Source organism: Oryx dammah, unplaced genomic scaffold (genome assembly GCF_014754425.2).
Source record: "Oryx dammah isolate SB20612 unplaced genomic scaffold, SCBI_Odam_1.1 HiC_scaffold_8, whole genome shotgun sequence".
Lineage (NCBI taxonomy): Eukaryota > Metazoa > Chordata > Mammalia > Artiodactyla > Bovidae > Oryx > Oryx dammah.
Window position 1 is genome coordinate 39,713,093 of NW_024070192.1, and position 16,538 is coordinate 39,729,630.

The window sequence follows — 16,538 nt, forward strand, 5'->3', positions numbered from 1 at the left end:
GTCTTCCCAAAGGTCTACAAGGACCAATATGATCTGGGACCCCGGCCACAACTCTGACCTCCTCTCCCGACTCTGACTCTACGCCAGTCACACTGTTCTCCTAGCTGCTCCTCAAACCTACCAAGGACACACCTGCCTCAGGGCCTTTGCACTTGCAGTACTCTCTGCTCGGAATGCTTTCTGTCCAGACAGCCACAGAGTGCGTTTCAGACCTCAGCTCAAAAGTCCGTTTTATCAGTAAGCCCTTCCTCAACTCCTGCATATAACAGCAGCTACTCCCATCGCCCCCTTCCCCTGAGTACATTTTCATCATCTGTGACGTGGCAGAATTTACTCTATTGCACGTGTGGTCTCCATCTCTTTTGCCTGGAACATAGAAGATGCTCAGTAAATACACACTGAGTACCCAAATGAATAAATGCACGAGACTGTAAACTCCTCCAGAGTAGAGGGGCCGAAGCTGATACCGCATCACTGAGGTGCACACAACAGGTAGCGGTACCAACTGGACGCCCCAGGGACATGTAACCAGCATTCAACTCACTCCAGAAAAAATACTGACAATTGCAGACAAAGATGACAGAAGGGAAAAGTCAAATGGAAAAGAAGATAAGAGTGCTGGGGCCGAGTGGTAAGAGAGCTTCTTGCAAAAAATGCAAGTTCTTCCATTAGGATGTGTTGGTTTTTTTTTTCTGTATGACAGAACTCCACATTTTTATGACAGACTCAGAACCAGCTCTGTGTGGCACTGAAAATGACATTTCAAATGCTTTTTCTATTTAGCTATCTCTTTGTTGTGATTAGATATTTTTCTGTGGAAAAAAAGCATTAGGAAACCAATTACTCTGTCACTCTCTCACCCCAAAAGGAGGCAGGAAAATGCAGCATCTGGATCTGGTATGCACAGGCACCCAGACTCAGACACACAGACTTTCAGGGCCCATCCACACCTCCTAAACCCGGTCTGCCTGGTCACGCGGAGGGGAATACAGCATCCCTGATCTTGCTCCATTTTATCGGCCTCTAGAAATTCAAGGGCAAACTGATAGCATAGTGCATATTCTTCGCCGTAGGAAAGATAAGAAAATTCATCCCAAGCTATTTTGGACCTTTCTGGGTGTTGGAGTGCTCTGGAGATTAGGACAGGCTGGTGGTGGACACTGTCCGTGGTAGCTCAGGACTGTTAATGAGTTGAGGGGCACTTGCGATGGGGCTGGACGGGGGCAGCTGCTCCCACACCAAGCCCTCCACTAAATTATTACATTTGCTGAATTCGTCTTTTCTTTCACTCCTCCTCCCTTTCATTGACAATTCTTTCATCTCTGTCCTCCCACACCTCAGTTGTGTCTTTTCATCCTGCTCAGGTGTCTCCCACAAGATACTGTTTTAGGAAATTTTCCTATCTTGTGAATGCCTTCATCTTTAAGAAAAATTTTTTTATTGGAGTATAGTTGCTTTACAATGTTGTTTTAGTTTCTACTGCACAGCAAAATGAATCAGCTATACATATATACACATATATCCCCTCTTTAGGGGGGACGCCTGCATCTTAAAAGGGACCCCTTGAAGACCAGAAAGACCTCAAATTCAAAGGGGGATTTTCCAGCTGGGTGAGAGAGGAGGGCCTCTAATATTGACAGAGTACCTATTCTAGGCTGGACATTCCAGATACTTGGTGTACTGTTAATGGTGTTCCCGAATTCTCACAGTATCTCCAATGAAATAGGTATTATTGTCTCCATTTCAACCGGAGAAATCAAGAACTTCCGGGCAATAGAGTGTAGAAAGGTAGTTCACATCTAGAGGCCCTGCCTGCTATCTTCCCTATTTCAAAGATGCAGCCAGTGATATATGAAGATTCCAACAAAGAAGCTCAGTCAGTCAGTTCAGTCAGTTCAGTCGCTCAGTCATGTCCAACTCAACTGTGCTCAAAAACAAGATCTACATCTTGATGGATCAGAAACTCCCAATATTTACGATTTTGAGGGGCTAAAGGCACAGCCTGCTGGGCTCAGGGTCCAGAGGCAGGTGGAAGCAGCTGGAAGACTCATCTTTCAAGGGTATGGGGACTGAAAGTGTCCCGTGGGAGGTGGGGGACCAGAGCTAGAGTTCCTGAGAATGGAGGCTGGTCATTCTCCACTTGGGAAAGGAGGCTGCAAGAAGCAGAGGTGCCGCTCCGCCCCTCTCCTAAGAGTAAAGCTGACCTACAGATGTGAACACTGATATAGGCTGGAAGAAGTACACACATAGCCAGGGCCTGGCCAGATTGCTTATGGTTTTGATGTTGGACTTCAGGGATAATCCCATTATTACTGCGGACACACAGCTCATCACTAACCCAAGAGAGCTGGCCCTGCACTGAGGGACCTAGGACCTAGATGGAGGCAACTCGAAATCACTTGGCAAGGAGAGCTGGGTGGAGGTGATGAGCAGGGGGAGAAAGAGAGAGAAACTGACTCTCACTCAAGATGAGTGGACAAACCTCAATTCTAAAACACTCTATCATGAGAAAGACAGCCAGCAAAGAGTTAGTGAGCTAAAAGCCTGTTCTGAAGAATTTACCAACAAGTATCTCAGAAAAGATAAAGAGAGGACTTCCCTAGTGGTTCAGTGGTTAAGAGTCTGTGCTTCCACTGCAGGGGGCATGAGTTCAGTCCCTGGTCAGGGAACTAAGATCCAGCATGCTGCAAGGTGTGACCAAAAATTAAAAACAGAAAGATAAAGAAATAAATGAGAAAGCACTGTTGGGAACTACAGAGGATGCATGGAGGGGCTCAGAAAAGTATCTGGCAGGGTTTCCAGGATACTCAGATGGCAGGGCAGCAAGATTCAAGGATGTCATGGCTGAGGACTTTCTGTAACTGAAGACATTTTACGGATCCTCGGATGAAAGGCGCATATTAATCACCGAGCAGAGAAGTAAAAATGTAAATCCACATTTGGATAGCCTGGAGCATTCTCCCTCCACCTGACTCCTCTTGTTCCTGAAATTTCCGACCCGTGACCTTCCCCAGGAGCAGCCCAACAATGTCCTCCACTGTTCTGGCCCCGCTTTCGATCCTGGTGTAGGGAGGAAAGTCCTGGGTGTGGGGGTTAGGAGACGTAGGTTCGAGCCTCCCCATCTGTTTTCACCTCAGAGTCCTCACTGAGCCTCGATTTCTTCGCTTAAAATGGGATCAGAACTAGAATGATGGAAACTTAGAACCAGAAGGGACTCTGGGGGCAGCGTCATCACAAGTGGTTAGTGGTGTTAGACCCACTAACTAGCTCGGTGACCACAAGATACTTAACCTCCTGCATCCACATTTCCCCATCAATAAAGGGATGATAATAGCACTCGTCTGTGGGGTTATATGGGGGCTTCCCAGGTAGTGCTGGGAATCTGCCTGCAAATGCAAGAGACTTGGGTTCGATCCCTGGGTTGGGAAGATCCCTTGGAGGAGGGCGTGGCAACCCACTCCAGTATTCTTGCCTGGAGAATCCCATGGACGAGGATCCTGGCGGGCTACAGCCCATAGAATCACAAAGAGTCAGACACGACTGAAGCAACTGAGCACACACATGGGGTTGTATAGGGATGAAATGAATTCCTACATGTAAGAACTTTGCATGGTGCCAGGCCTAGAGTAAACCTTCAACCCGGAGCAGCCATTTCTGTTACGATAAATACAGCCCCCCACAAAATGTCACCTGCACCTACACTCAGTGTGAGGGGCTCCCTGAGGAAACCAAGGACCCCAGGCAGAGCAGAACTCGGGCCTACTGTGGCCTCTATGCACCAAGCCAGCAGACTGCCCCTCCCCACCCTTGCCCCTGGCTGCCCTGGGTAGGCCACCCTCCTTGACCTTCTGCGAAGCCCCTCTAAGCAACCAGCCATGAACCTCCCCCAATGCCATTGTGCCCCGCCCTGACCTGGCCGGTCCCTCCCCCACCCCACTGCCCCGGGTACCCTACCTCTCTCTGCTCACTGCAGATCTTACACAACCACAGGGGCCGTTTCTGGCCGGGAGAGGCCTCGATCCCGCATTTGGTGCAGACTTTCTACAAGAGAGAGGACACAGGAAGGTAAATACTCAGCCCTTCCTCCCCGGCCGAGGGGCTGGGAAAACTATAACCCAGGAGCCCTCGTCATCTTCTGAGGGGACGGTTTTGGCTTAAGGTCCCAAGGGGAGATGACCCGAAGGACACAGATCATCTGAACCCAGCAGCTGGCTGTGGGGCACCAAGGATGTATACCCATCCTTGGATGGCCGCGATAGAAATTCACTCCCAACAAGTACATCCTGTTGGGATCACATCAAAGAAATAAGCTTGCTGAGAGTCACAGCTGCATCACGTTCAACATCAAGGAACTGGAAACAACCCAAACGCCCAGTACCAGAGGCGGAGCAAACACAACCAAGTAGGATACGGCCTTCACAGGCAGACTGCGTCGCCCCCTGGAAGTGCGGGCGGGAATGATGTTATTCAACAAAGAGAACATATACATGGATATAACCATGCAGAAAACTCACTTGTGTGCCTGACAAAGTGAGGCGATGATGTAGTGAGAAATACCAGTGCCCGCTTAGGCACTTCCTTGATGCCAAGGCCCTTCATTTAACCATCCCAGCCACCCCAGTATACATAAGAAGTGGGCCCATCTTGCAGGGAGTAGTTTGAGAAAGTCCTCCCGTTCACACAGCAAGTAACAGACTCAGGTCTGCCTCTCGAGCTGTTATATAACAGCCTCCGGACACATAAGTAGCCAGAACCTAGTTTCTGCGGCGTTTTTCCTTCTACAGAATTGCTTAAGCTCATCACTTCTAAATACGTATTTTGCTTCCTCCAAATGCACAGCCACAAGCAGCAGTGGGAAAAGCCAGATGAAACGCACCAGGAGGCAGAGGGGGGCTTGGTGGGGGTTGAGACCTCGTCCCGGCTAACCCGGCAGAGTCTGATCAGGGGACAGTGTGTCCTCCTTACAAAACAGTCACACCAGCTAATCAATCAGTCTTTCTGCCGCCTGGAAGCTGCCGGGTCCCTGCAGGGTGGGGAGCTCTCTCCCTCCCCCTCCCCCTAAGGGAAGGCTGGATCCCTGGCTTGGCCTTTTCTGCAGGCTGCCAACTGAGCAAGGAGCACACCTCTCCGCTGAGAGGGAAATGTCACCAGCTTGGCTTTCCTGAACATGTTGTCACCGCCTGATGGGGGAGCTGAGCCTCAGGAGGTGGGGAGCCAGTTCGTGGCAGGAGGGAAGCTATGATACATCATGGGGGGGCATGTCTGCACTGGCCTCCATTCGATGCTCAGGTACAAGAGACATCACTTGCTCCAAGCTCAGCTCCCTCCAGGTTGGCAGGACAGTCCACCCCAGTCTGATTGGGCCTGGCTCTCACGAAGATCTCAGGCTTGGGGTCTTGGCAGTGCAGTGTGTCTGGGAAGGGTCCCCTGGGTGCTATGGGGCCCAGCCACCCCTGTGCCAGGCCTGGGCTGGGATCTGTGCCAGGCTGGGGCTCGGCCTCTCTGGGAGCCCACAGACAGTCCGCCTAGAGCTCCAAGTCATCAGCCCTGACCTGGTTTGAAGATCTCCCTCCCCGCCTAGAGCCACCTCTTGTTGCCCTTCCCAAAGTTCACCCCAACCCTTCTACCTCGAGGACAGGGCCCCCCATAAGCCCATAAGCTGGGCCTCAGGAAACACACATGGGCCCCTCCTCCCCGGGGTAAAGAGAGGAACAAGGTGCTGAAGCCACTTGGCTGTTTTTCTTGCTCATTCCCATGACCCTGTGTAGATGAGGGACTGTGAGCCGGCCACCACATCAACTCAGTGCAAAGGGAACACTGCACAGTCATGTCAAGGACAGCCAGGCCTGGGGGAAGCCGCTAGCTTCCCTGCCGAGTGGGCTTCCACTGAGCAGAGTTGCCCTGGGTGAGTGAGTGCCGGCTTCTAGGGGTTGATCGTCTCATGCTTCCTGCAGCCGGAAACTATGTCTGAGCCTTAGACAAACCAAGTCTACCTTCTGGGCCTAACTCAGATGCTCCACGTGTTCCTTTTGCAAAGGTGCATCCCAGCCCAGCACATGCTCAGGGAAAGGGGGGTGGCTCAGGGTGTGGCCACAAGATACAGGCTCTGGGGCAGCAGAGCACATAGTCTGCCATTTAGAGGCAACCTTAGACTTGTCACTCACCTTCTCTGGGCTTTGTTTCCTTGTCTTGAAAATGGTGGTAACAAGCAGGTGCATGCCACCGCTGGGAGGATCAAGGAAGCTGATTCACAAAAGTGCTCATCAGCACAGTACACGGTAAGAAGCCAGGCCGTAACCAGAGTCCTGCATGGCCGTCTCAGTAAAGGAGACCACACCCATCAATCATATAGGCCCCAACGCAGAATCATCCTTGATCCTCACTCTCCCTCATACCCATCTAAATAATCCATCTCCAAGAACTCTAAATCTCACTCAAACTGTCCACCCCCTCTCCACCACCCTCCCCATTCACAACTACCTCCTTGTGGCCTCAGCTCACACCCCTCTCCCCCTGCTCCACCACCTGGCCCTCTACTCTCAAGCCCCAGCCATGCTGACCTGCCTTCAGGCCCTGGTCCTCTATCTGCTTTTCCTGCACCGAACCTTGGTACGCGCTGCTTGCTCCATCTGGGATGTACTTGGTCATACTCTCTCCTTAGCAGCCTACTCATCCTTCAGACCTCGGCAAAAGCACAGCTCCTTCAAGGAAGCCTTGTCTGCTTCTTACCCAGCTGGAGCTTTCCTACCTGGCTCTTGCCTCTTCTCCTCCACCGAGATCTTATCCTCATCCTCGTGGCTATGTAACTACAGTCACTTCCCCTACCAGGCTGTGACTCCTGGAGGACAGAGGCCAAGCCTGTTTCTCTTCATCCCCCTGGTTCCAGTAGCAGCATCATGAATTGCTGTAGAATAAACGAAGGAGCGAAAAACAGCTACTAAAAAAAAATCTAATGAATGTATTTATTTGGCTGTGCTGGGTTTTAGTTTTGGCATGTGGGATTTTGTTCTCTGACTAGGAATTGAACCCGGACCCCTGCATAGGGAGTACGGAGTCTTAGCCACTGGACCTCCAGGGAAGTCCCCCAGAAGAGCTACTTCTAATATTACACCTGAGAAGGCAAGAGGGGGGTCCCTCCTGGAATGTGCTGACCAGCTTGGGGGAAGAGACACACAGAGACAGGAAATACTCACTTGGCAGCTGGGGGCAAGGAATGCCTGGTCCATACTGAGAGATGCTGACTGGTGGGGTAATGGGAGACCAGAGCAGGAAGAGCCTCGTTCAGGGTGGAGTGTTGGGGTGGGGGGAGGGGTCGGGACTGCTGCTGGTTGGCCTCACTCTAAGTGTAGAGCATGAAGCCAGGCTGGCTTGCCCACAGAGGAAATGACACCATTGGTCCTTTACTAAGAGTAGGGGCAGGAATGTATGTCCTGCCCTCCTTGTGACCACTCCTGACTGCACCCCCCTCCCCAGGGATATCCTGCAGGTCACCTGTGAGTGCAGACTGGGTCCAAGGTCTATGGAGCGCCCTCCTCAGCATCCCCATAATCCAGGCTACTTCGGTTACCCCAAGACTCCCTGGAACCCTGCCCTCCATCCAACATCATCACCTTCATCTTCCCACACTGCCGGCCAGAGTCAAAGGTGCGAGCACAGAGCTCGGGCACCTCACTTCCAGGCCGGCCTTCTCGTCCTCACTGGGAGCCCCTGACTCATTCCATGCAGAGCCCCCATTCTTCATGGTGGGTCCCCATATGAGAAGTGAAAGTGAAAGTCACTCAGTTGTGTCCGACTCTTTGTGACCCCATGGGCTACACAGTCCACAGAATTCTCCAGGCCAGAATACTGGAGTGTGTAGCCTTTCCCTTCTCCAGAGGATCGTCCCAACCCAGGGATCGAACCCAGGTCTCATGCGTTGCAGGCAGATTCTTTACCAGCTGAGCCACAAGGGAAGCCCAGAATACTGGAGTGGGTAGCCTATCCCTTCTCCAGGGTATCGTCCCGACCTAGGAATTGAATCGGGGATCTCCTGAACTGCAGGTGGATTCTTTACCAACTGAGCTATCAGGGAAGCCCAAGGCAGGGTCCCCAAGTTGCCACCAACCAGAAGGGAACAGGTGCCTCATTTTGCACGGCAGGAACAGAGATGTGGACATAGAGAACAGACCTGTGGACCCAGCGGGGGAAGGAGAGGTGGGATGAGTTGAAAGAGCAGCGTCTAAACACATATATTGTTGCATTGTTGTTTAGTCCCTAAGTTCTGTCCACCTCTTTTGTGGCTGCCAGGCTCCTCTGTCCATATATAAAATAGGTAGCTAATGGGAAGCTGCTGTATAACACAGGAAGCTCTACCCAGTACTCTGTGACAACCTAGAGGGGTTGGATGGGGTGAGAGACTGGTTCAAGAGGGAGGAGACATATGTAAAAATAAATTAATTAATTAAAAAAAAAGAAGGGAGCGGGCACGGTGCCTGCGTGTAGGAGGGAACGAAAAGGTTTGCACCCTTCCAAGAGCACTTGGTAGCCAACAGCCTGAAGGCTTCACCACGACATCAACATCCATCACAGAGAGAGCGGTGTTCCCGACGCTCAGCCAACCAGAGAAAGATGAAATTGTGCTCAAATGTTCCATACAAGGAGGCTGGAAAAATGCACACTGTGCAGAAATGAATAATGAAGGTGGTTAATTTGAAACCATTTGGTGCTTCAATTCAATCAGCATCGACTCAACAACTGGATGGAAGGCGATGTTCTAGGAATGAGGAGGATGAACGAGGCACGGCCCTTTGTCCCCACGGAGGGTCCCATCGAGCAGAGGACTTGAATAAATGAGCCAAACTCATCTGGGAAAGGACTTGCCCAAGAGTTTCAGCCAACAGAAGTTTGTCACAGAGACGGTCTCTCCCTAGGAACCAGGCAGCAATGATGTTCCCAGAGTGGTTGCTCCCCCATCCCCACCGCCCCCCCTGAGGAAAGCCCGGGAAAGAAATGGCTACATCCAGACAACCATCACAGCACAGGCAGGAACAATGACAAGAAGTCAGCTCACGCGTGTGCACTTCATGTTACCCACCGTGTCCCCAAAGCTAGAATTTGAATTTTCAACAGCAAGAAAAATCCGATTACATTTTGGAGAAAGGTACTCTGCAATAAAAATGATGATATAAATGAAAGAAGTGAAAATGGTCACGATGGAACCGTGTATTTACTGACACGGAACAACATTCACAATAAATGAAGTTTTGAAACCAAGTTATAAACAGAAAGTCTAGTGCGTGTCTCTCCCATATAAATGTATATGTGTTTGTAGCCATCTAGAAGTCAATACCTGCACAGAAAAATACCTGGAAGGAATAGGCCAAAATATACATTGAATTGTGCTACATCAAAATCTATTTTGAATGGGTAAGCAGAATTCCTATTTAAAGGAAGCTTATACTAAAAGTTTCCTGAAATCACTTGCCTCAACTTCAGTTTTTGACCAGATCTGGATTTTTGTGGGTCAGGATGGATTAAAGAAGCTGAAATCACGTGCACAACTGCCTCCAACACCCAGAACTTGCAGCTGGTGCCAATGGGTCAGCGACACCGCTGATCATAGCCTCAGCCCTGCTCAACTCCGAGACATCAGTCAGGCTTTGAGGTATATCTCCAGTCCTGGAGGGCTGGGAGTGCAGGGGCTACATGTAGCCTCCTTGCCGCAGAGAAACTTGGTATCTGAAACCCGGGGCCTGTTGCCAAATGATTTAACTAGATACTGATGTATTGGGTTGGCCAAAAAGTTTGTTTGGGTTTTTCTGTAAGATGTTATAGACAAGTCTGAATGAACCTTTTGGCCAACCCAATACATCTGATAAATACGTATATACTTTATTGAGCCTGGTTGCTACACCAAGCATCAAGGTAGGTGTTCTATGTAGAATCTCATTTCATTTTCACAACCACCCTAGGAAGTGGGTATCATTGTCCCTGTTTTATAAATTCGGGATCTGAGGCTTAAGGCTAAGTAACTTGACCACAGGAAACTGGGATGTGAATTCCATGCTGTTTGAGCCCTAGGTCTCAGCCCAGACAAGACTTATCCAAGCCTTCCTTCCTCCCTGGCAGCTCAAATGGGGGCAAGGCTGGTTCCCTGGGCCCTGGCCCCTTCTCCAGAACTCCAGATTCGGTCAAGCCTCAAGTGGGAGAGGGCATAGCGCCAGGCCCCTCCTCTGGTCACTGGAACACAGCCTGGGGGCCAGTGGGGCAGAGGGCAGGCTGATCCAAACCCTGACTGCTACAAATACTGAGTCACTAGGGCCCTAAGATGCACAGTCCTAAGAACGCCAGCCACCTGCTGCTTGGCCTGAGACAGAAGCCAGGAGGCGATCAGAAGAGTTTCAGAAGGAAGACAAGTCTCTGCTTTCCACCCCAGTCCTGTGCCAGGGATAAGCAGCCGTCCTGCATCCCGGCTGCGGGTGGCAGGTGCCCTAACCCACGCAGGGCCGGGCCTCCTCCCTGTGCTGCCTCCTCTGAGTGGGCCCTCCCCTGCTCACCACCAGATGAGCCACTGATGCTACTTGGGGACCACCTGCTAATCCCAACCCTGGGCAGCCCCAGCCGCCAGCCACCCCTCCCAGCTAAAGGCAGCACTGCAGAATTCAGGACTCGCTTCCAAAATACCACCTTCCGCCCGCCTGCCACTTGCTACAGTCAGCACCGCATCCTGAGTGGAGAGGTTTTAAAAGGAGATGGAAGGAGCTCGAGATGAACATTCATGAGCACAGACTAAGAAATCACACCTAAGATGTGCTTTTAGATCATCTCTATGCTTGTGCCCCACTGTGTGTCTGATGGGGGCTGGGGTACCTCAGGCAGGATGAAGCTGCCAGGAAATGGGGGGACCCCTCCTCTCCACCCCCACCTGCCCCCATTAATTCTTCCTGGTCCTGGCTGTCCTCAGCATCGCCTCCCAAAACAGAGACTCCATGCTTGATTTTTGCCTCTTTTCCAGGCAAACGTGGGAAGCAAGGATTTGAGCTGTCTCGATGGGCTCCAGCGTGCACCCCAGGCACGCAGGGTGGGTGACAGGAGGGCAAGCAGAGGCAGCCCTGGCTGCAAACAAGAGTTTGGGCAAAGAGTGGAGACAGTTATTCACTCTGAAACTGAGAGGGAGGTTTTAAAAACCAGAAGATCTAATAACATATGATCAAAGGGAGACCGTATGAGACATGGGTCTCGAGGAATTCACTCCTTCCTTCAGCAGGCATCTCGCAGGACACATGGGCACACAGCCCCTTCTGGGGAAGAGACATACAAAGGCTGGCCTGCATGAACAGAGCAGCTCTGAGTCCTGCCAGGACTGAAGCCGGCTGATGCAGGCACGCAGAGTGGAAATGAATTACGCACAACATGTGGAAAGGACGAAAGGCTGGAGGGGACGGCCAGAGGTGGGCCCAGAGCTGGCCTGTCTCAGGCAGGGGTCAATGTAGACCCCCCAGGCTGGGGTGCGCCCCTCCCTGCATGTTTCCAAGAGCGTCCTGCTCACTTTTTTCAAACATAAAATGTTTTGAAATTTCAAACAGCATTTAAAAACGTAGAAGCTTTCCACATAAAGAGAGCCTGGGTTTTGAAAGGCTGAATGAAGGTGCTCCAAAGACCCTGGTCAGGCTGCCGGGTGGGGGACTCCACACTTGTCCCTCTCGACCTCTAAGGGGACCTCGGGTCTCACAGGGTCTTCTGTGGGGACAGGTGGCAGCACTGACTCTCCCCAGGGGTGTGTGCGGATGGAAATCACTGTGCGTCAGACATAGAAAACAAACTTCAGGTTACCAAAGAGGAAGGGGGCAGGGAGGGATACGTTAGGAGTCTGGGATTAACAGATACACAGTGCTGTATATAAAATAAATAGGGACCTCCCTGGTGGTCCAGTGACTAAGACTCCTTGCTCCCAAGGCAGGGGGCCTGGGTTCAATCTGTGGTAGGGGAGCTAAGATCTCATACACTGCAACTAAGACCTGGAACAGCCAAATAAATAAATAAAATAAAAATAAATAGATAACAAGGACCTACTGTATAGCACAGGGAACTATATTCATTATCTTATAATAACTTATAATAGAAAAGAATCTGAAAAAGAATAAGGGTACATATGCATGTATAACAGAATTACTTTGCTGTACACCTGAAACATTGCAAATTGACAATACTTCAATTTAAAAAAACAGAGAAAAGGAATCAGTGAACGGTTCTATCAGGAGTTCTCAGACACAACCCTCATAAAATCTCCCGGACTTGGTGTGCTCCCCAGGGCCCCGTCCCTGGCCAACCTGCGGAAGGAGGAAGCTCTAGGGTGGATGAAGCCCACTGCACCCGGAGGGCTCCCTGACCTGCACTGAGCTTTCCTTAAGCTCAAGCACTAGGCTCCTGGCCCCTGGTTAGCTCCTTCCAGCCCTAAAGAAACCCCTTGCTCCTGGAATTGGAGTCAATTCCAGGAGGGCCCAGTCTGAGAACTCCTGATAGAACCGTTCACTGATTCCTTTTCTCTGTTTTTTTTTTTAATTGAAGTATTGTCAATTTGCAATGTTTCAGGTGTACAGCAAAGTAATTCTGTTATACATGCATATATACCCTTATTCTTTTTCAGATTCTTTTCTGTTATAGGTTATTATAAACCCCTTGCTCCTGGAATTGACCCCACTGAGCTCTTCGAGTGCTCCAGCCTCTCAGCTACAGGACCGCATGGCTCCATCCAAATCCCTGGACCCATGGTCTCCCAGGACATGGAGAGACTTGTCACACTTGTCACACTGCATCACACTGGCGGCCTGCAGCTCTCCGACCCCATGCTGGCCGGGAGGGACTCAGCGCAGAGGAGGGCCCAGGTGGTGGAGGAAGTGGGCTCATGTCCCGTTGCTCCCCACTGGGTGGTTACTTAGAGTTACGACTCATAATAATGATAATAGTCGCCGTTTATTGAGCACTTACTCTACGCCTGGCACCCGGCTCAGGGCTCAACACCCATTACCATTATCACATTTAATCTTGTTTATGTTCACAACAGCCCTGTGAGGGGGGTTTTATGATCTGGATGTCTTAGATGATGAATCGGAGGCCCAGAACTCTTGGGTAGCTTGGCTAAGTTCATGTCACCAGGAGGTGGCAGGGCCGGGATGGGGACCCAGGTCCATAATCATAAAAGCAGGAGCTTATATAATGTGGACTGTGTGCTGGGCACAGTGGGAGCGCTTCGTACCAACAAGTCTCTCAATAGTGACGGCCCAGGTAAGCTGTCCGGGGTCACACGAGGGGAGTTAGTAGAAGGCTGGGCTGGGATCTTACTCCCGCTCACTGACAGAGAAGAAGTGGATGGAGTTCTCCTATGGACAGTAGTGGCCTGAAGACACATGGCTGAGACAGACCTTGGCCATCCTGGGAACACAAACTCACTGCATTAAAGACCCCAGACACAGCCAGCTCCAGCCTCCCCCAGCCCGACCCTGGTTGCATAATCAACCACAGTTTTCCTGAAGCTTTGGGTTGGGGCCTCCCACAGACAATTCCTCACCCAGAGGCGTGTCTGCCACCTGGTAGCCACCTGGCCCAGGCTCTGTTACGGGAGCCACAACAAGGGAAAGGCCTGATCATTTTGGTTTTCCGCCCTCATATCCAGTGTCCTGAAAATGCCCAGTTCCTCTCGCAGCCCCCCAGCTAAGCTCCTCTGGGGCTGCCACAAAGATGTACCTTGGAGGGAAGGCCAGGCAGGGAACCCCTGGCCAGGTGTGCCAAGTAGATCTAGCTCCCAAATTCCGTAGCCCTAGGACCTGTGACCAGCTAGTGGGAGGGGTCTCCAAAGACACTGAAGTCTCAGCCCTGCTTTTGGAATGCTTGTTATATCCACGAGAAGGCAGGCAGGGGCCTCCAGTGAACCTTAACCATCTCTCCCTCTAGAATTCGGTGGGCAGCCACTTTAGCTGCAGGTTGAGTCAATGACGTCAAGAGCATTCAGCAAATACTCCCTAAAGTCCTGCTCCTGGACTAAGTGGAGAACACGGTGAGGCTCACAGGCTGGAGGCACAGAGACACAAGGATGGATGCACACGTATGCGAGAGCCTTCCTCCCTGGCCCCTGCCTAACTCTCCAGCCTCACCAAGCCCAACACACCAGCCCCCAATGCCTCACTGCCTGCTCCTGACACTCTAGGTACTTCCTTGCCGCTATGCTTTCACCCAGGCTCTGCCTCATGGCTAGTGAACTCCTATGCATCCTTCAGGAACAACTCAAACGTCTCCTCCTCCATGACTCCTTCCTTGATTTTTCCCCAGGGGAAGTACAAGTTGCTCTCTCCTGTGTGCTCCTAACATGGGTTGGCATTTCTAGAGGAGCATCATACTGAAAATTGTCTCTTCCATGACTGTGCCCCGTTTCTAGGACATTGTTGTTCATGCTTAAATCCCCAAGTTTAGCAGGCACCTGGCTTGCAGCTGGCTAGGAAGGGAAGGAGGGTCTGACTGACAAGCACCACGTGCTGTGGGACTGAGATTCTGCAGACATCGGGGGGCTGATATTGGCTTTTAAGGAGGTTAGGGACATGATCAGATCTGAGTTTCAGAAAAAGGGCCTTGGCTGAAAATACAGATTGAGTCACTCATGGTCAATTTGTCCTCCATATTCTCAGCAGAGGCTCTTTTTCCATAACATTCCCAGATGCCTATGGGACTTCCAATCCTAGCTGGGTTTGGAAGGTGAGGAAAAGGAAGGATGCTGGCTTATCCAAGGCTGCCAGTTGGCCAACAGAATGGATGGTAGTGATGTCAGCAGAGTGGGGACGAGCCGCTGCCACAATATTTAGCTTTGGACTCATTGATACTTGCAGTGTGAGGGGACTCCTTGGAAGAGCTGTCTGGCTCCAGTTGACACCCAAGACCAGAGGAGGAAGGCAGGGGACAGAGACGAGGGCGGGACAGCACGTGGCGTCGGCTGAAGCTGGGACACTCGAGGGAAGTGAGAGGCCGTGCAGACCAGTGATCTTTCAATGTTAATCCGAGTGTGTCTACTCTTGGTTTCGCCATCCCTGGGACAGGTGTTTCAGGAGAGCTGAGGCTTGAGCTGACCCCTGAGGTCATTCGGAAACCCGGATTGCTGCTTGGTGCACTGTGTGCTCAATAAATATTTTTTTAGGCTAAAGGAGACGTGAATGTTTGGGTTCTGATGGAGCTAGAAGAGGGGGAGAGCATAAGAAGGAGAAAGGGTCTTTGTGGGGGCCAGGACCTGGGGAGCAGGAGGGACCCCAGAGCAGAACCACAGGGCCAGGCCGGATTCAGACAGCCAGCCAGACAACACACTTGAGTTGCTGGGCCAAAGAGAACAGGGTCAGGGGTGGGGAAGTCTCAGGGAGGCTGGAGAAGGCCAGTCCAGGGACCACCAGAAGCCAAGTTAGCACAGATGCCCAAGCTAAAGTCAGGAGGTTCCCTGGCTTTGCACCAGCCCTGCGTGGACATTCAGCCCCTCGGCAACTCCACCTGTCCCAGGGGTCAGCACCTTTCCTCTGGCTCTCCGGAATCATCATGACTCTCAAAAGGTTAGGTTTCAGACTTCCCTGGCAGTCCAGTGGTTAGGTCAACACCACCAGGGTTGTGGGTTCAATTCCTGGTCAGAGACCTAGGATCCCTCATGCCAAAAAACCGAAACGTAAAACAGAAGCAGTATTGTAACAAATTCAATGAAGACTTTAAAAATAGTTCACATTAAAAAAAAAAAAATCTTTATCAAAAGATGGCTTTATGTGAAAATACCCTCTCCCTTCTATGTGTACCTTCAGGGCCTGGGACACATTAAATATCTTCGAAGCCAGTCTTTGGAACTGTCATTGGAACTGCCTGTCATTGGAACTGAGATATATATATATATATATGTATATAAATATATTCGAAAATTAGAGCAGCCTCAACAAACACCCTAGGGCTTCTTAACATTCCAGGAGCAACAGCACTAATGATCAATTAAGGACCCTGGTGATGCACAGGAGCAGAGCTCCAGGGAGTGCGGCAACAGGTCTGGGCCAGGCAGAGTTACATCTGATCCTCAGGCCTTGGAACTCCCAGCCTGGGTGGGTTGCTTATGCTGCTGAAGTTGGCAGCTTGTGCTCAGGGAATGAATGGACTGAGGGCCCTGGACACCACATGGAGGTGGTTAGACTTTATTCTAAAGGTACTAGGGAGCCACCGAAGACTTTAGCGGGAGGGGAAAAAGAAAACCACACTTGAGCAAGACCAAGAAGGAGCTAGAAAACAGATGAGACTCCACTGTAGGCGGTCAGGAAACGGGGTGGGGAGGCCCTGCAATGGCACCCTGGTGTTCAGGCCTCACGCCCTGCGGGGGCGCCCAGGCTACACTCCTGTCTGCACCTGGAAACTCAGCCAGGCAGATGTGGCTCTTGGGCAGAACTACATACTCTGAAAGGCTTGGCAGGTCACGACCCCTCTCAGCCTCAGTTCCTCCATCTGCAACCTGGGGGAGTCAGTCCTCCTATGGAAGGCAGGATGACAAGGGTGAGGAA

The 16,538-nt window shown here is 51.2% G+C and overlaps 1 protein-coding gene across 3 annotated transcripts in view; it reads right to left on the bottom strand.

Annotated features, from left to right (window-relative positions):
• RPH3AL (rabphilin 3A like (without C2 domains)) overlaps window positions 1-16,538 on the bottom strand; it is a 137,224-nt gene that overhangs the window by 48,846 nt on the left and 71,840 nt on the right. For 2 of the 3 annotated variants that reach the window (XM_040243814.1, XM_040243813.1), the window contains exon 5: window positions 3,955-4,041. The exons of the other annotated variant lie outside the window; for it this stretch is intronic. In XM_040243814.1, coding sequence (XP_040099748.1) covers window positions 3,955-4,041 — 87 coding nt within the window. The remainder of the gene's footprint in view (window positions 1-3,954; window positions 4,042-16,538) is intronic. 3 annotated transcript variants of the gene reach the window in all.